This window comes from Siphateles boraxobius, unplaced genomic scaffold (assembly GCF_051911475.1).
Source record: "Siphateles boraxobius isolate OS27281-9 unplaced genomic scaffold, OSU_SipBor_1 18, whole genome shotgun sequence".
NCBI classification, from domain to species: domain Eukaryota; kingdom Metazoa; phylum Chordata; class Actinopteri; order Cypriniformes; family Leuciscidae; genus Siphateles; species Siphateles boraxobius.
The window spans coordinates 5,143,544-5,162,825 of record NW_027508788.1 but is presented as its reverse complement, the minus strand read 5'-3'; the positions used below and the strand labels follow the sequence as shown (position 1 = coordinate 5,162,825).

Sequence of the window (19,282 nt, the reverse complement as noted above, 5' to 3'; positions counted from 1 at the left end):
ACTCAAGTTCTACTCTCTGCATTTATGGTAATGCAAGTATGATTCCTGAACTAACTCATTTGAGTCACACTGAAGCAGAATGCCCCTAAATACTTAGTTTAGCTGTGCCTTTATTCATGACAGCTTTTATACCTGCTTAAATTGACTGTACATCATAGCAGATGTTAATCTGTAGACTAGACAACCATGCCATTTTATTATATCAAGAAAGGTTTAAAAATTCTGGCCTCATGATCACATCTAAAGACACATTTAATGTTTTTGTTATTCCACATACAAGATTTTGATGGAATCACATTAAAAATATGACTTTGGGAGAAATGGCAAAAATGGCCACAATTGAAGCAAACATGTTAGAGCCCAAAAGACAAAATATCTGCTGCATGTACATCTTTACATTTATGCATTTGGCAGATGCTTATCTAAAGCAACGTACCTCAAGACATACATTTTATCACTATATGTGTTTCCCTGGAATCAAACCTATAACCTTGGTGTTGCTTGCGCCATGCCATGCATTAGTTACGGGAACAATAACTTAATAAATATAAATGTAATATTAATAAAATGGATATTGCATTCTGTTGTGCTCTAATGTGCAAGATATAATTCCAGAGTGTCTCTCAAGAATAGACAAACTGCAAAATCATTTTATATATAAAAAGCTTTGTTTGTCAGAATCTCACAAAAACAAAATGTGAAAGTATCTAAAACAGACATAAAAACATACACACTAATCATATAAAAAACAACAATGGTCAACAAACACTAATTCATAAAATGTACACAGGAATGTGTTTTAAAAAACAGTATATCCTGAGGTCATACTTTTGGACAAGTCTGATATGGCAACAGTGTCAAGAACCCCCTTGACAAAGCCAGTGTAACTGCATTTTGAGTCAAGCCCAAAAGCTACATCAGGGATTAAACAAACAGTGTTTCAAATAAATGATTATCCAAGTTTTTGAGTCTCAGTCTTTGTGCAAAATGCCTAGATTGACATCTGAATCCACTGGGATTAGTTAGTGTCCTGTGTCAAGGTCCCGCATGTAGTCCTGCAGGGCTTGGAGTCGAGCGTCAATCTCTGACAAGTCAGCACCCGTATCAATAGAAGTGTCTGAGTAGGAAAAATATAAATGCCTCACATGTATTCATACATACATACTATTGGCTATAGATGCATATACATGAAAAAGAAAGGGGAAATGATTTGGTACCTGCCGCTCTCATCCTTTGTGCAGGGGTGCTACACATTGGTTTTTTGTTTATGTGTCTTCCCCTGGACTAGATGGAGCAATGCAATTCAATGCAAAAATTAGAATTATTTGAGGCCTAATATTTACAAAAACTTACACAAACATTTCACATTGTTACTCACCACAGCTGGACCATTATACCCCAGTTTTCTTCCTCTGCAAAAAAAAAAAGAAAGAAAATAATAGCAATAATATCAGACATTATACATGATACATTAATTATACATTCATCATGATCATACATTAAAAAAATCACAAAGTAAACTTATGCTTTATTTTGATAAAAAAATACATAAACTGTAATATTGTGAAATATTATTACATTTACATTTTTAATTTTATTTATTCAGCAGCCTCATTACTCCCGTCTTCAGTGTCACACGATCTTCAGAAATCATTCTAATATGCCGATTTGCTGCTCAAGAAACATTTCTCTTTTTTTATCAGTTGAAAACAGTAGTGCTGCTTAATATTTTTGTAGAAACTGTGATACATTTTTTGCAGGATTCTGAGTAGAAAACAGCATTTATTAAAAATAAAAAATTGTGACAATGTACAACTTTTTACTGTCACTTTTGTCAATTTAATGAATCCTTGCTGAATATTTTATTTTTTCACAAAAAAGCCTAACTGACTCATTACTTATGCTGCGTTCCAGTCCACTTTGTAGACAGACACACACTTGCGAACTTCCCTAAGCACTTCCCCTCGGGGGAATCCCTGCCACCATTTTGAAGTGCGTTCCACTTTGTGAAGTGGACAAAGGAAGTTTATATGGACAGACCCTCACTCCCTCGATTTTGACTGAGGGAGTGAGTCTACTTCATATGTACACTTCAGGCAGCTCCATATATCACAATGCAACACGATTGTGACGTCACCGCAGATCTCGTCTAATGATATATTAATTATGATTTTTTTAATTTAAAACAACCCAAACACATCTATATACATTTGGATGCTGCATTAAACAAATTCTTAAAGGGAAAAAAAATGAAAATAATAAATCAACTCCATAGCTGATTCCAAGTGATTAAGGGCTTAGGATGTTCCAATTCATCCCATTGCAGTTTCCGCCCGTAGTGGGCACTCATGCAACATAAGCAATGACGCACATCCAAGTGAACGAGACGGAGGGAAGTTAGCGAGTGAAGGGCATGGCAATTTTGGACTGGAACGCAGCATATATATTCTAAGGTTCAGAAAGAGGGTTTAAATTGTCACTTAAAATTATATTTTGAAGATAATATACAAGAAATCTTGACTAATATTATAGGCCAACTGGAAAAAATGCAATACAAGTGTAGGCCTCTCTGCACCTTGTTTGAACTGATCGCTGACGTCACATTTGACCTGGCCAACATATACTTGCAACGTGCTTTGTTTATTGACTTGCCTGCTATTTAGAGGCTTAGCAAGCTCTTCAAACTCAGCTACTGATCCTTCAGAAGAACACCGACTCCTCCTGCTCTCCACAGACAGACTCCTTCCCCTGCCAGCACTTCCTGCTCGCATCAGCTGAGGTACAGGCTCTCTGGAGCGTGAACGCCCTCTTTCCATCAGAGACGGTGAAGCCAACATGTCCCTTCTAATCTTCCTCTGACTGTAGGAAACAAAATCTCCTCATGAATATCTTTAAAGGTAGATAACGGGTTTGTTTGCCAACAAAAAAATTCAACCAGATAACTTTCATTCTCTTATCAGTCCGATCTGATTCTGATGAAATTCTACAGACTTTTTTTCTTGCATTGATGTGCCAGATTCATGACTGAGGATCAACAATTTGAGAAAATGGATTCATGCAAGGGACAAAAAGAGTTTATGGTTCACACCTTTTAAAGTAAACCATATTCCTGCTCGCAGACAGGGCGATGCTTGTAGGGAAAAAGGCAACAAATAAAACAACACAAAACAGCAGAAAAGATAGTAAAAAGTTTAAAATGAAAAGGTGAAAGGGTCTTACTTCTTCAGATCGGACTCTTTTTGGCGCCGTTGTCGGTCCTGAATGTAGGCTGTAGGGTCAAACCGAGGCCCCCGCGACCCTGTCATGGAAGAAAAAAACAAGACTTGAATCAAAGTGGAACTAATAAGGGCCTCTACATTTGTTTCTAGACTTTGACCATAAGGATATTGTGGCCATTTTTACAAATTTACCTGTTGGAGATGGTGAGGGTCTTGTGATATAATTCCGAGCCCCTGAAGAGTCTGCCCTCCTAACTCTCTCCACTGACCTCCGACCCCTGTCCTCCATCCTCTCCCTCGACCCTGAGCGCGCTCTTAACCCTACACGGGTCAAACTGCGCTCTCTGGATGAAGACCGATGAATCTCCCCATCACACCTGAGCCCACTTCGACCAGACATCACTGGAGTCGCCCGACTGTCAAAATAGGAAGAATGAGACGATTAACATGTGCGCCAAAAAATAAAATAATAATAAAATATATGCAATAAAAAGGGCACAGATGGCAATTGGTTAAAGCCTAGTTCACACTACATGATTTTAAGCCCGATTTAAGCCCGATTTGCAAATCGTTGAGCTCGCCGACAGGTCAGGGTGCAATCGCGTGCAAATCGCGGGGGATTAGCAGGCGATGAGCCGAGCCCAGAAAAATATCTAGCATGCTAGATATCCAGAGCTGTCGCACGACTCAACCTCACCTGATGTCATGAGGTACAGCCAATCAGAGCAAGGCATGAGTTGAGGTCACCGGGTAAATACGCGGGTAAATACGCGATTTTCAAAGAAACACGGAAGAAGACAAGTTTACAGAAAGATGAGCAACATGTCGTCAAGAAAGCAATGGACTCAGGATTTGGAGCAAAATTTAATCGAACTGTGGCAGGAGCATGAATGCCTTTATGATGTTGGACATGAGATGTACCAATGTGACAAAACGTGGTTTGTAGACAAGATAGAATCGTTGGGTGACAGAGTTGTTGTCAACTTGTGTAGTGCGTTACCTCCTGTTGCGGATCAATCACGTTGTGTCGTGTGGTGTGAACAGCTCAACAACTTGAACACTCCTGATTTCACAGAGAGCAAGTCATGTAGTGTGAACCGCACAGTTCAGCCCGACGTTTTAAAATCATGTAGTGTGAACTAGGCCTAAGCTTACCCATGTCGTAACAAGGCCAACTCAGTTGTCAAACTTTTAACACGTATCCGAAGAGACCGTTCGGAAGCCCTGAGTTCCTCCAACTACCAACGAAAATGAATTAGAATATACAAATGGGTGCTAATGACTTTGCATGAGTGTTTCATATTGTCAGCTTGTCTATCTCATTAGCATACAACAACAATAATCTCATTAGACACACCTGTTCCAGTAGGAGGCGTTGTTCCTGGCTCCTCTTGCTTGCAGACCGTTGACTTTTTGCTCTTTCCTTCAGCAGCTGTTCCTCCAGACTGTGCACTGCCTCTCTGAACCCACGAGCCCCGGGAGTAGAGCCAGCCCCTGCCATCTGTAGACGGTCCAAAGCCTTGGCCAAGGCCTCCTTTTCGTCTCTGACTAAAGCCAACCTGATAAAACATAAACCACATAAAACATGAGAAAAAAAGAATTGTAAGCTCAACATTCAGTTTTTACACTTAGAGAGTAAAATGTTGAAATACTTTTTATTTGGTTGTGATTTTAAATTAAGAAACCTTAGTTTAACTGAAATATAAAATCCAAAATTACGCAGATTTTTATTGTTTTTGGTTTCCGAGTATTATACTGAACGGAAAGTTTTGAAATGTAGTTTAAAATTTAGTGGGTTTTTTGTGAAGATTTTTGAAAAAAATATCATCAATAATCATCTACTCAATCTCATGTTAATTCAAACCTGTATGCTTTTATTTCTTCTGTGGAAAACAGAAGATTTACTTGTTTTTGTAAATATAATCGGAAATTAAATAATTACCATTACTTTGGTTACAGTGGTTTGGTAACCAACATTCTTTAAAATATTATTACAGCTTTGAAAAGACATGAGGGTGATTCAATTCTGAGAGAATTAAAATTTTTGGGTGAAATACATAGTTCAGGCATGAAACTCTGAACTGAACGTTGATTGGTTCTTCCAACGCCGTGGCACCAGCCAATCACAAGTACTTACTACTTACAAATCCAGGTGCCCATATATCGTACCCTAGCCTGCAATCGTTGCACGATTATGAAAGCTTCAGTTATCCTTCCTCCTCCCCAGCACCACCTGTAGAGATCTGCTATGGATGTTCTACCATTGCAGCAGCCTTTACTTTGTATGTTTTTAACTAAGCCGAACAAAGTATTGTATTTTCTCAGCAGCACCAGCGTAGCAGATCTTGTCTGCCAAAATCAAGCCTATGTACATTTCATGCCCAATGACAATAAATGCTGGTTGAAATTTATCCACTCCGAGAGTTGTCATGACTGAACTACCACTTTGAGGTCTTTAACTAAAAGATTTACAAGTTACAACAGTGTACAGGAATTTTATCTTATATTGTGCTGACTTTGCCCTGTGCACCTGCCCGCAACTACCCAGGTGCGCAAGGGGTTTTTAATTACATAATGCATAAATAAATAACTGACTCTGCACGGAGCCTGCGTGTTTCTTGGTCTGATACTTTGTGGTCTCCTCTCAGTCCCAGTGTTTTCAGCTCGGCCCTCAGAGTTCTTATCTCTTTCTGAAGCTCTGCAGGATCAGGTTTGCCAAGATATGGAAGCGGAAGAGGATAGTGTATCCTAAACAAAAAGAACTAAATTGAAAATTTGCTGTTTTAAAAGTGATCAAAGTAGGCTGAGTAATTAAAGTAAACAGACCTGTCAAACTCCACAGTGTAGATGAGGATGAGGTATCGTTTTGCACTGAGAGCAGGAGACTGCGGCTGAGCACGAGGTCGGCCAACTACTCCTGCCTTTCTGTTCCGCAAAAGCTCAAGGTCGGAATAGGTCAAGAGGTCAAGGGCTACTGATTCACTGGACTGCAAAAAAATAAATAAAGCAAATTAGATTTATTTTTAGTCATTTCATAGCCATTGTTTTCTGTTGCCAAAAATTCAATAAGTGCATAGTAAGGTGGTACATTAATTGAAATCTAAACGAAACTGTGGCATGATGTGATATCAAATGAAATGGCAAAGGCTGTGATTTAATTACATAAATATTTGTGCAGCTTGTTTCAGAGTGAACAGTAGCACTGTTCATCACGCAACCAGCTCATGAATGAGTGTTTCCAGTGTCTCAGAGCAGCTCAGTTCACAGTAAATTCTGCTCCACACAAAGCCATCTCTACATCTGGTCGCCTTTTGAGTGGCTTATAACACATTTGGGAACGGAACATACACCAACTATCTTCCCAAACTTGCAATGAGAACCAACTGTTTGCTTACTGCATTTATTTTAAAATAAAAGCTTAAGGGGCCACACAGAATGGCTGTGAAACCACACAAAATGGTTTTACAGATGTAAACAACAAGTAACTACTATTACTACTAAATAGTAATAACTATTTTATTCATATTGATATATAATAATAAAAAAATTGGCCAAATAGTGCAGCTCTACAAACAAGCACAGCACACCCGAAGCTAAAATAATAATTAATAAATAAAAGAAAATATATATATATTATGAGGGGGGGGGTTAGTGAATTTACTGTCATGACAAGCATTAAGAATTAAGACACCATTACAGTAAATATGAATTTTTTTTTTTTGTGGCATTTTTGTGGACCCACCTTGTTGACGGCAGACTCAAGCATACTACAGAATACTGGAAACTGTTTAAAATTCCCAGTTTTCCGGGTTAGATCCTCAATATCTAATTATAGAAAAAAGAATGTATAAGATATAAAACAAAATTTCAAGCAACCAAAAAGATTTAATGTCAGATTTAAAAGCTTAAGTTACAGGCAGGATCGAACTCTCCTCTCCACTGGTCCGCTGTAACAACATCTGAAATCTCGATTAGTAACCGCTCCGCCAACTCCACCTTGACAGCAAATTCAGCCCCCCGAAATTTCATTTCGTCCTGCACAACTGTGCCACTGCCAACCTCCATTGCGTGCCACCGACAGCCTAAAGGAATCATTGCACATGGTCATTGCAGTTCATAATAATGCTCTGATCAGAATTTCTTGATTATAGTTATATATATATATATATATATATATATATATATATATAGATAGATAGATAGATAGTCTTGTTATACGAAAACATTCATTATAACCATGCAGTTTTCATTACGATTGTCAGTATTCTTCATATTAGTGCTGTTAATGTCAAATACACACCGCCCTGTCCATTACAAATGTCAACTTCATCACTGCCATTACAGGCAGGATTTAGGTCATGAAACATTTCAATGAATGACACCCTTATATCTTTACACTTCACTGAATTTCTTTGTATCTTAAATAAATAGAGGTTGTAATCTCATTTATTCATGAATTAATTTACAACATAAGTTGCAAACTAATAAACAACTCAGCATGTCAGTTGAAAATGACGGAAGACTTGCTAACCCTAAAGATTTGACAAAATACTACCAATGTAGGGCTAGACGCACCATAATAACACTATAAAATCAATCGCAGGAATAATAGAGTCATTATACGTAATGTTTTGGAGGCTACATGAGAACATGCGACTACTGAGGATGATAAATGTGCATAAGTTCATGTTACGATAGATGCATCTTAGTCCATACACAACTAGCACATTAGCAACATACCCGTTATTGGTGGAAATGCTTTAAGCAGGGACGAATTATACGATTAAAAACCTACATTTATAACGTCGATGAAATGAATGGAAAAACTGAAAGCAGATTAATAAATGTTCTATGCTAAATTAGCTAGCGCATGTTCAGAAAACAGGTCGCTGACTCGTTAGTGAGCTGAGAGCTCGCCTCGAACAACTGAAAACAGCGGCTCAATGACCGGGAATTAAAACTCCCGCCCACAACTGTTTACATTGGTCAACTTGTATAAAAGTTGATATTCTATTGGGTGTTCTGCTTGTCAATCAAAAAGGAAACGTTTCATTTTGGCAACGCCTTCGGATAACTCTTAACGCCCATACAATAAATTTTATAAACATTAAAAAAAAAACTTTTCAAACATTAAAAAAAAATTAAATTAAAAAAACATTTACATCCTGTTCTTTTTGTGGAGCTTTGGGATTGTCCTTTTGTTCAGTCTTTTTGGAGCAAGAATGTTTTGTCTGACTTTTCTTTGTCTTATGGACATATTCTTTGTGTTTTTTACAGTAATGACAAAAATAGGGACAACACAAGTTTCTGCAGTCAATACACAAAATGTAAACCACACTTTCTTTAAGCAAGAAATACATTTGTATTTTGGAACAATTTCAACGTATATTAATAAAAAAAAACAATATAGGCATATAATAATAACGATAAACATATTTACCATGTTTGACATTCTTTCTTAATATATTTTCATTATTGTTTGTGTACCAAAGCTCTCCCTCTCCCCCTTTATTTTTTCTTCTGTTAGATTAATATACCTTGTTGTTTCTCTTACCTTTAATAATGTAATTGCTTTACCCATTGTACTTTGTCTTGATAATTAAACGTAGGAATAAGTGTGTTGTTTATTTATTCTTGTGTGTTATATTTAATACATTAAAATGGCACAAAAAATTGGCACAAATATGGCCTGTGTTTCCATCACAGTTTTGCTATTGTTCTTCTTCCTAATTACTTATTACTTTCCCCCAATACTGTATTATATTATTATCATCAATTTGTGTAAAGCTGCATTACTTTCATCATGAGTTATTTGATGGAAAAACAAATAACTCATTGTCCCATAACACTCTCATTGTCAAATATTTGTCATATAAATAAAAGCAATAAATAAAAGCAATAAAAGCAAACTCAAATTTAAACTGATAGTCATCAGTCCACAAGAGGGAACTATTACTCTATTGGAGCATAACTCTAGCAACATCAAGGTCACGGGTTAAATTCACAGGGGTCACACATATTCATTAAAAGAGTGTGTAATATAGATAAGTACAGTAAATAAATACTATAGTCAAATACAATGCAAATTTACAGGCAGTTCTAAAGAAGGTCACAGCTTTATTTCATCAGTGCTTAAAAGAAATGCATTTTTCACTACTAATTTTAGAGACAGTGTTGAGAAAACAACATACATGTATATATGTACAATATATATATATATATATAAAACATAAATTCACTGGCATTTACTTAGGCATAATTACCTAAGTGCATGGTGTGCATTATAGCACAACACGGAGGTCTATTGTATTTGTATGCTATGCTGATTGGGGCTTGTAGCCTGAGGTGTCTTTAACAACAACATTTTTCTGAACACAGTTAGGAGCTGGGACGTAACTGTCCTCCATTTCCAGAGTAAGCTCAGATACCTGGGCAACATCGACTGGTTCTGGAATGAACATATTATAGGAAGGGTTTTCAACAATTGAGGTAAGTTTCTCAGCACAGGGCCATACAGGAGGATAGAGAAGTGGAGATTTAGACATATTCTGGTTGAAATGTTGTGCAGGAAACACTGTGGAGTTGGAGCGGATGAGGTCAAGGCCATGCAGACTTTCCGCTGTCGCAGGATGCTCTGAATTGTGGACTTCTTGGATCTCACACTCAGTCATCTGGGGACAGTAGAAGCCCTGCAAACAGCAAACATTTGTTAAAAGTCTTAGGGCAATGATTTTTAACTGTGTGCCACAGATAAGGATCAAGTGGCCAAGCAATACTGAAACTGCTTTTCATATAAAAGTAAGCAAAAATGACATTCCCATTTTGGATTATTATTTAGCCTATAAATTAAGCCAATAATGTACCACAAAAAAGTGTTTGTATTGCAGGTTACATGCAGATCATAATAATTAAAAGGGGGGGGGGGGGGTCTGTCAGGAAAATTATAAATTATAATCAGCACTGATGGCTCACCTTTGAATTCCATTTCCCTATAAGTTTTGGTTCAGGAATATCTGGATACAATAATTTCTTTAACCTGAAGGATTTTTAAGATTTTAATTGCAGCTGAAAAATTTAAAAATCTATAGAAAATACTGTGTTTTTGAAATACATGTATGACGTGATACTGGAGAATCTTCCATACCATTGTCTCTTCCTGTAGCAAAGGACTGTGATGATAATGAAGAAAAGAGTAGGTGCAATGAAACCCACAACAGTGCCTGCAATCATCTGCTCAACTATGAAGAATATGTCACATTGAACACAATGCTTACTAAACATAATAAAATAGTTCAATCATCAATGGTTTCAATTATATTGTACGATTAAATGTCTTCAGCCATACTGTTTTTCTCGATGTTCAATCTGAATGTGGCGTTATCACCTTCTCCTCCAGATGTAAAGGCACTAACATTGAAGGTGTAGGAGCCTGGATCTAAGGTCAAATTAACTTTAAGCTCTAAAATGGAAAAACAAAGTATGTTCATTTGTAATGTACAATGGTCTCTTAAGGGGGGGCACAAAGTGGATGCTTATTAGGGAGCGAACCCACCCGTTGTGCTTAATGTGTCAACAGGTGTTTTGGAATCATGATGAAACGTTCTGACCCTGTAGCCCATTATGAAGCCTTTTTGCTGTTGTAAGGGCACTTCGTCCCAGGAAAGTTCAAGGTCTCTGCCATTTGGTTTACCTCTCAAATTCTGAACTGTCCCCGATGGTCCTGAGAACGGGTATCAGAAAGGACAATAAGAGAGACAATGTGAGGTAAACATGAAACAAATGTCAGCAAAACTACAATAAACATTTAGGTTGTACAGACCTAAATAACATTTCCTGCATTTTAAAACTACGCTCTTGAAAATACAGGTTATTTATTGGCATCTATGGTACCTTAAAGAAACTTTAACATCCATGGAACCTTTCCATTCCACAGAAGGTTCTTTAGATTTTTAAAATGTTGTTCACAATAAGAAGAAACAGGTTCTTTTAAGAACTGAAAGTTTCTTAAGGGAACCAAATATTGTTCTTCTATATAGCATTGATGCGAAACCCCCCTTTTGGAACCTTTATTTTTAAGAGCAATCAATCCATCACAAGTTATTAAATACAGAATGCTTACGTTGCTGTATAGCATATCCCTCACTCCTCTGCAGAAGCATTGGTTTATCATCAATGCAGGCATAGACCGAGACGGTATATTTCACTCCAGCCTCAAAAATACCTGCGAAAGATTGAATGACTGAAATAATTTGTTCACCAACACCAACAACCTAATTTAAGCTGTTTTTCTGAACATAGCCACAGGTTACAGCTCTTTATCATTGATGAACAATCACAAATGTGCACAAATTCTGTATCAAAACAAAAACAGCTCAGGAGTAAGACAAATTACTCCTCTTTATGTTCCCAACTGACCATACTGTTTCCAGGTGCAAGAGGCGGCATGATCACATTCTGGGATCTTCTTCCATTCTACAGCACATTGTGTCTCGTTGGTTGGAAACCATTCAACAACATAGCCACAAGTGGAATAAAGGTATCTGTCCCAAGCCATTTCAAAGCCACCAGTGCTATTATTGATTTGGCTTATACTGACTTCATTGCCTGTGAAGAGTATGTAAAAAAAATCTACATTATTTTAAACACAGCCTTTTCAACCCATTAAAAAAGTATTTTGAATGTACTTTGAATGCTCACCAGGATAACCGGGGACAATGATCGTAGAAGGAGGAGAAAGTCCAGCGGAGTTTTTTGCTGTGACTGTGATTTTTTGATCACTTCTTTCATTCCCAGGAATGATATTGTAGCACAGCTGCGTTTTTGGTGTTACGTCAATTATTTCTCTCCTCTTGTCTTTGGTAAGGTTATATTGCGTAATTATCCCATGGCTTTGTTGTTGAGTTAGAGGCTTTAAAACATGAAAAATATTATTTTATTTATTTGATTGTATGGAAAAATGCAGAGCTAAAGCTAAAGACAACAGAGCCAAATCCTATAAACTGCACTTACCTTCCACAGAACATAATATGCTTTTTGTTCAAAATACTGAAACCAAACATCTACTGCTTCTGGAACTGAAGAGAGATTATTAGTGTGATTCCCTAAATTTGATTGGCCGAGTGGCAGTCATTGACTCATCACTCACCCAACTAGTTCAAAAACACTAATTCATCCAGAAATGTAACTGCGTGTTGCTCAGAAAAGTGCAATGGTGTAATTTCCTGTGGCTTCTTAAGGAACTATTCATGTTGGCGGAGAAACAAAAATGGACTAAGTAAGTTGTGTCCACACTGTAAGTTACTCAATATGAACATCTTGCATATTGAAGTGTTGAATAAAAGCAATATCACTCACAAAATTATGTAGAACTATAAAAACAAAATCATATAAATGAATGACTATATTTTCTAATAGGTTAATTCTCTGTATACTTACTGTCCTCTTTAGTGGAGAACTTAGTAATTTCACTCCAGTTACCCCATTTGTAGAAGTGTTCATCAGACCCACATCTCACTTTAACTGTGTAATTAGCATAGGGCTGCAGATGGACAAGGACAATTGATGAAAGTCCCAGTCCATTGAAGGTTTTCTGAAAATATGTAGACATTTGTGAGAATGCAAGGCCTTGCAAGTTTAACAGCACGAGAACTAAAAGAGTACAGTTATCAGTTTTTAATGCAAGATAATAACTGATGACACCAACATTGTAAATGCTTCCGTTGAGCATCGCTTGACAAATCATCGGAAATAAAGTATCATTTTTCACGTTCCAACTCCACAGAAGAGTGACATTTCTTGCATAAGCAACATGGGATACTTTACTGGGTGCTCTCAACCATACTGTGCAAGAAGAAACAGAAGATTCAATTCACAAATAAATGTTGTGGCATGCAGTATTCTTTAGAAGAGATTTATCAATATTAAAATAAATAATCTGTTTTACCCCTATGTGTGGGGTCAGCTGTATCCATGAGAGTCTTCACACCAAGGGGATTTTTGGCAATCAGAGTCCAGATTGTCTCCTGCTTTGGCACCCCAGGCAGGACACATCCATCGAAATCACATTTTCTGACAAATACAAAACACTTTGAATCAGCGAAGACTCAGTATGAATCGTACGATAAGAGTAACCATGATTTGTACTGTACATTAAAAAGGATGATATATTGCTGGCTGTGTGGTTACCTTCCATTAAGTGTGTAGATTGTCTTTTTAGTACCGTCCAGGTAGGTTTTTCGACCACGATTCCAGTGACATTCTACAGAGCTGAGATCCCGTGTCATACATGTAAGATTCTGGTCATCTGGAGGATCTACAGCAGCCATTGAAACGAAACATTTAAGACCAATTGACTTAAAAGCCAATTGACACATTTGGTATACACTACAGCTCAAAAGTTTGGGGCCAGTAATTTTTGTTTATTTTTTAAATAAATTAATACTTTAATTTAGCAAAATACTTGTACTCAATTAAATGGATCAAAGGTGACAGTAAAAACTTTTTTTAAGCATAAAGAAATTCAAATAGCCTATAAATGCTGTTATTTTGCCATCGCAGGAATAAATTACATTTTAAAATATATTAACCTAGAAAACAGTTATTTTAAATCGTAATAAAAGTTCATTCTTTTTTTTTTCATTCTTCCAAAAAAAGAATCACACTTTTTTCACTAATTTATCCATAATCCCAAAGATATCCAAAGAAACTCTGACTAATCCTCACCTACTCACCTAATGGAAAACCAAGACTAGCTGCCTAAATCTCTGTAAAACAATTAAAAAGTGATGGGTAGCATTTAAATTAAACAATTCATATTGAGTTGGATGTTTACACTTACAGCCAATAAAAACTGAAGAGCCTGCTGAATTGCCTCCTTTATCATCACAATGTATGTCTGAAGTTGTTTGCGAAGGGATGAGAAAGTGAACTGGTTTTGTGATGTACGTCCTGTTGCTGATGCAGATTTGAAATTTAGAATCGGGCGATGGAACGGTCTTGAAGATGCAACAAAATGTGATGTTACTCCCAACCATGAAAACATGATCACGAGGGTAGACAATTAATCTTGTGGCAAAAAGATCTTGTCCTGTTATTTTAAAGGCAAAACAGTTCAGTTAAATTCAGTTTGTTGTTCTGTTGTTATTCTCTTTTTGCATAATTTGTGCGTACAGAATGAGAACAACCTTTGGCTACAAACCTTTGTACGTGTATAATGGTGTCCATTCACCAGTGTGATCCTGATCTCGACGCCTAAGTCTGACCGAATGGGAAGTGCACTGCAATGGTATAGGTGAGGTCCATTTCCAGTGATGATGGTTTGTATTGTCTGGCGTCACATGTACGGTTTCCTGAAACAGTTATTTCTCATTGAAAAAATAGCCTTAGACATATCTTCCATTGCTCCAGCAAAGAATCTCAAAAGATCAACTTACACTGTGAACAAGATTCATCTGTTCAGTATGAAAAACCTGCACCTCATAGTTGACTTCCCTGGATTCATTATTTTCAGCAAACTCATCTCTCCATTCAACATTCAACACCCATGCACCATTATCAGGGATGTCTGTTTCTGCATACACGTTCACCTCTTTTATAGAAAGTGGATGCCCTGTTGATACACCGTTTGAACATAATTTATTTAAATTATTCTATTAAGGGTCCCAGATAACATTTGAAATAAAAGGATATTGTATTATTAAGAGTTTAGTGATAGTAGTTGAATGCATTTAAGACTCACCATCCTGTTCCGTTTGGCAAATCAGAGAAGAAAGCAAAGCACACAAATACCAGACTGACATAATAGAACTCACCAGTGTCTCCACTGGCAATCAGATCTGCTAAGGAAACAAAATGGCTCTAATCAATTAACCATGGCTGAATAACATCTTCTAAAAAATAAAAAAAAATTAACAAACTGTCTTTCCTAATGGGTTTTAAATTAAAGGGCATTTACGGGAGATGGTAAAGTGGAGAGAGACAGAAAATGGAGTCATCATGACATGACTCAAATCTGCATTCCCATGAGTATGTGCATTAGATTGTAGAGTGCAGTTTATAAAATTACTTTTGTTATTTGTACTTTAACCCTTCAAATCATTTGTGGTTACAAATAGTATGTTTATATAACCCACAAAATATTTTCCTTATAAGACTGAGAAACTGAAATAACTGGAAGAGAGGGCTATACTCTCTGAGAAAACAAAGGAAATAACATTTGAACTCTCTTGCCATCTCCATTTGAGACACGATCACACTTGAGTTGATCACCTCCCAATTTACATATCATTCCTGAATTCACCCAAAAATCTATATGGTTTAATATGAACAATAATCATACAGTATTATACGTGTTTGGTATCATTTGAAATGTCTCAGTGTGACTGTTACAAAGGTCTCATTCTCACAGAAGTAAACCAAAAAGGTAAAAGGTGTTGAGAGTTTAGAGATATCTTGTTAACTGCTGTGGGCGTGCCCCAAGTAAATCAACTTCTGTCCCCAGTAAGTCTGGGACAGTGATTAATGCAAATTCCCACTGTGAACTCATGTTTACATTTGAAAAGAGGTTTCTGCCTTGGTCTGAGTATTTAGGGAGATGCTGAAAAAGGCTCGTGGCGATTTGTGACTTAAGTTAGGCCATGATGCGGAGTATATGCAGTCACTCCACATCATGTATTTTATAAATTCAGGTTTGCATCTTCTCTCTTTATTCCAGAGCATTTAATGTTTTGTATTTATTATCTTTGAACTGATTATTAAATTGGCATGATACATTTACTTGACATAATAAATTGTTACATTTGATTTTATTCCGACTGACTCTGTAATTGTTTTCCCAAGTAGATTAAACGGATTCGTAAATTACAGCAAAATCTGCGTCAGATTAGTGACGACTCATATTTGGCACTAATTCAAGTGTACCTGTTTTGCAGAGACGAGTTATTTCCGTTTAGGGCAGCTTGACCAACCTAAATCTGGGTGTGTCTAATTTAATGTTACTTTAGATAAGTTTACGTGGGAAACCATGGCATGGCCAATCCAAAGCTGCATGTTATAAGACAACTAAAGTTGGTTGACTTATATCTGTAGTAGTGGCAATACCTTTACTGAAGTAAATGTTACTTTAATACTTTAAAGTTTTATGCCGCCTTTGGACCGATCTAGACCATGACTAGAAATGGATAAGCAATGAATAAATAATCTATTCGAACATCTAATTTATCAGGCCATTAAGAGAAGCAATACTGATTATTGGTGCACTACTACTGGAAAGCTATAGACCCTCAGTGTCTATTGTATGAGACTATCATCAAATAGAATCTGCAGCTACGAAAATTAGTAAACGGTAAACACACCACAGATGGTGACTGAACATGCACAAATGTATATCCATTACATCAAATCCTAACATGTTTACCTTAACCATGAGTTAAACTGTTTAATATGATTGACAAATCTATGCTCAAGAGACTCCAGAGACAATTTAATTTCAAGTGCTTGAGAGTTGAAACTTAATATGAAAGCCATCCACAGAATGGGTGACATTTCTGTCCCCAGGACATTACATGTATAAAAATGCATGAAAATTAAATCTAAAATAGATTTTATTATTAAGCAAAGTGTCCCGCACATTAAGAATGTAGCCTATAATTAAAAACATTAATAAAAACTAGCAAGAACACTAAAAAAAATAGCATTTGTTGCTTGTCCCCACTCTTTATCTCTAAACTTTACCATGAAATATTATTAAAATCCATCAGAAATCTTTTTTTTTTTTGCATTGTTTTGTGACTATATAACCAATCTCTGCTTTAATTTAAAATAAAATAAAAGTCATGAGAATTTTTTTTTAATCTAATATTTGAGATAAAATACACATTTTAGTCCCCGGATTTTTGCTCAGTCCTGTTACCCTAACAGATTCCCCCCTCTGAAAAACTTGGAACATTCCACAAGACACATTTTCAACAGGAAGTTGCATCATCTGGATCTTCTGAAAGCAATGGGAAGACCATAAGTAAGTCCTCTCATTTTAATTTCTCTATATTTGACGAAATTGTAACTATGACTGAGAATATCAATCTGAACATACTGCCATGTTACCTAAATTATTTCTTAGATGTTGTTTATTTAAAAAATATGAACTTTTGGTAGGTCACTTGAATTTGCTCAGTGTCCTCACGCTATGTTATGTGACCATAAGTCATGTATTTGATAACTTTTTGCTTAAAAACTCAATACTGTTACTCATATGAAAAATAACAGTCCTCTGTTTTGTTGATTTAATACTTTAAATATAAGTTGATATGACTACTATTCACTTGAATTATGAGTTTTCAAGGTTGCAATTACTTATACTGTAGTTTTACAATGTGAATACCATACTTCCAGGAAGCCAGTCCACCACGAAGTGACTTAATATTTTGTAGAAGATGGAGAGAACCCATATGCAGGTGCCAGAAACACCCACCTATGGCAGGCTGCAATGGAAGGAGCTCTTTCTCCCTCCCTCTCTTTTCTTCTCTCTCTCTCCTTCTTTCTCTTTCCACCTCCTTTGCTGTGAAGTACGACTAGCACATAGTACATCACTCAACACAGAAATCTTATGCAGAAATGCACGCACACACAGTCACTCAAACACATGCACAAACATATGGACACTCATTCCTGTTACCCAATATTCATTCCGGTTAAACCACTATTTTAATCAGTTTTGTTTGGTCCATCATTCATACAATTGTTTAATAAATTAAATGATTATAAAAAGTGATCAACTTGAGGCTTCGGTCTTCTTTAAAAATGAAAAAAAATGGCTTTGTGTTTTATATTAAACCTTGCTTGCGTGATTTTTTTTTGTCACAAATATCAATTATTTGAACATATAACCAACAATTTCTTTAAAATAAACACTTTCTTGAGGGGAAAACAAAGGAATTAATTTAAATGATTTTAAACATGCTTTGTAAATGGCACATGAGTTTCGGTAACAGGACTGAGAAAACATGCGTCCATCTTCTGCTTAGAAACCTTGTAAACAATTAAATAAAGTTGCCTGAGATTTAACCAATAGACATTTTAATAAGTTAAGTATGTGTTGGCTAGTATTAGATGCAGTGTTTGAAAGAAGATTTTTTTTTTAAAGTCAATGTTTTTTGCAGTTACAACAAGCAAATGTCACCCATTCAGATTAAATGAATGCACACAAACATGGTAAAGAGAATGAAAAGATCACGGCAAGACCATATGTTAATAAAAAAAGTTTTTCGATCAACTGTATTGTATAACTTTCTTTATTTGTTTTTGCTTTCTCATTTGGAGGACTTCAGACACCATATCTTAACAAAACAAAATATCTAAACGTTAGCATTGCACTCTGAGAGTTGCTAAATCAGTTGACTTGGAAGGTAGGTAATGCAATTAATTATTAGTAGCCTAATAATAATTTATCTAAGCAATATTTGAAAGAGCTGAATATGGTACAGGTCCAATGGGGCTGAAGAATATATACATCAAACAAAATAGAACTAATCGCATGAGTGAGGCAAAGACAAACTACGCATCCGCACTGCTCATCTTTTCGTCTGAACAGTTTCAGTAATAATCAGGTACGCCAAACACATTCAACTAACATGTCAAACTTGATCATAATAATAGGACCGTTGATTATGTTCGGACCGTTAATAGGACCGTTGATTATGCTCTTCATGAGCAGTTAAAAGAATAACGAGAATAAACACCCACCTGACCGCACTGTAGGCAGAAGAATCAGCCTCGGATTCCCTTATATTATTTTCATCCGAAAGCAAAAATGGAAAACTTAAAGCTGAGTTATAGAGAGCAATAAAGTTCACACCGGAGTAGCTAATGTTACATGCAGAAGTGTGAGAACCTAACGTGGGAGGATCTCAGTAGAAGCGTGCTGGAAGTACGAGCGTCATTTGAAGGAATTGAAGAATAACAAGTTTATTAACCCCTAATGCGCGTTAAAACGACTCCCAAGTTCCATCCCGAAGATTTCAGACTCTAAAATAGACTTTTCATGCGTACAGTAGGCCTACTTCTAATGA

General features: G+C 36.4%; 2 protein-coding genes across 3 annotated transcripts; both read right to left on the bottom strand.

Moving 5' to 3' along the window:
• Window positions 1-96: 96 nt before the first annotated feature.
• ccdc61 (coiled-coil domain containing 61) lies at window positions 97-8,163 on the bottom strand. Its single transcript, XM_077233000.1, has 13 exons — window positions 7,959-8,163; window positions 7,133-7,300; window positions 6,961-7,043; window positions 6,045-6,205; window positions 5,814-5,966; window positions 4,576-4,777; window positions 4,374-4,456; window positions 3,411-3,634; window positions 3,220-3,298; window positions 2,653-2,859; window positions 1,379-1,412; window positions 1,218-1,284; window positions 97-1,117 (listed from the first exon to the last, which is right to left on the bottom strand). The coding sequence occupies exons 2-13, from the start codon at window positions 7,281-7,283 to the stop codon at window positions 1,023-1,025; spliced, it is 1,539 nt and encodes a 512-aa protein (XP_077089115.1). The 5' UTR covers window positions 7,284-7,300; window positions 7,959-8,163; the 3' UTR covers window positions 97-1,022.
• Window positions 8,164-9,304: 1,141 nt separating this feature from the next.
• Window positions 9,305-19,111, bottom strand: lifrb (LIF receptor subunit alpha b). Of its 2 annotated transcripts, XM_077232998.1 has the most exons (19): window positions 18,957-19,111; window positions 17,686-17,785; window positions 14,956-15,055; window positions 14,651-14,826; window positions 14,416-14,566; window positions 14,056-14,304; window positions 13,404-13,530; window positions 13,162-13,286; window positions 12,922-13,058; window positions 12,654-12,807; window positions 12,228-12,292; window positions 11,916-12,126; window positions 11,634-11,822; window positions 11,338-11,439; window positions 10,771-10,938; window positions 10,564-10,677; window positions 10,363-10,456; window positions 10,191-10,254; window positions 9,305-9,907 (listed from the first exon to the last, which is right to left on the bottom strand). In XM_077232998.1, exons 3-19 carry the CDS (start codon window positions 15,014-15,016, stop codon window positions 9,536-9,538), a joined length of 2,559 nt encoding a protein of 852 aa, XP_077089113.1. In that variant the 5' UTR covers window positions 15,017-15,055; window positions 17,686-17,785; window positions 18,957-19,111; the 3' UTR covers window positions 9,305-9,535. The 2 variants fall into 2 exon arrangements, with proteins under 2 accessions (XP_077089113.1, XP_077089114.1); XM_077232999.1 differs by lacking the exon at window positions 17,686-17,785 and having other exon boundaries at window positions 14,956-15,052; window positions 18,957-19,095.
• Between the last annotated feature and the right edge of the window lie 171 nt (window positions 19,112-19,282).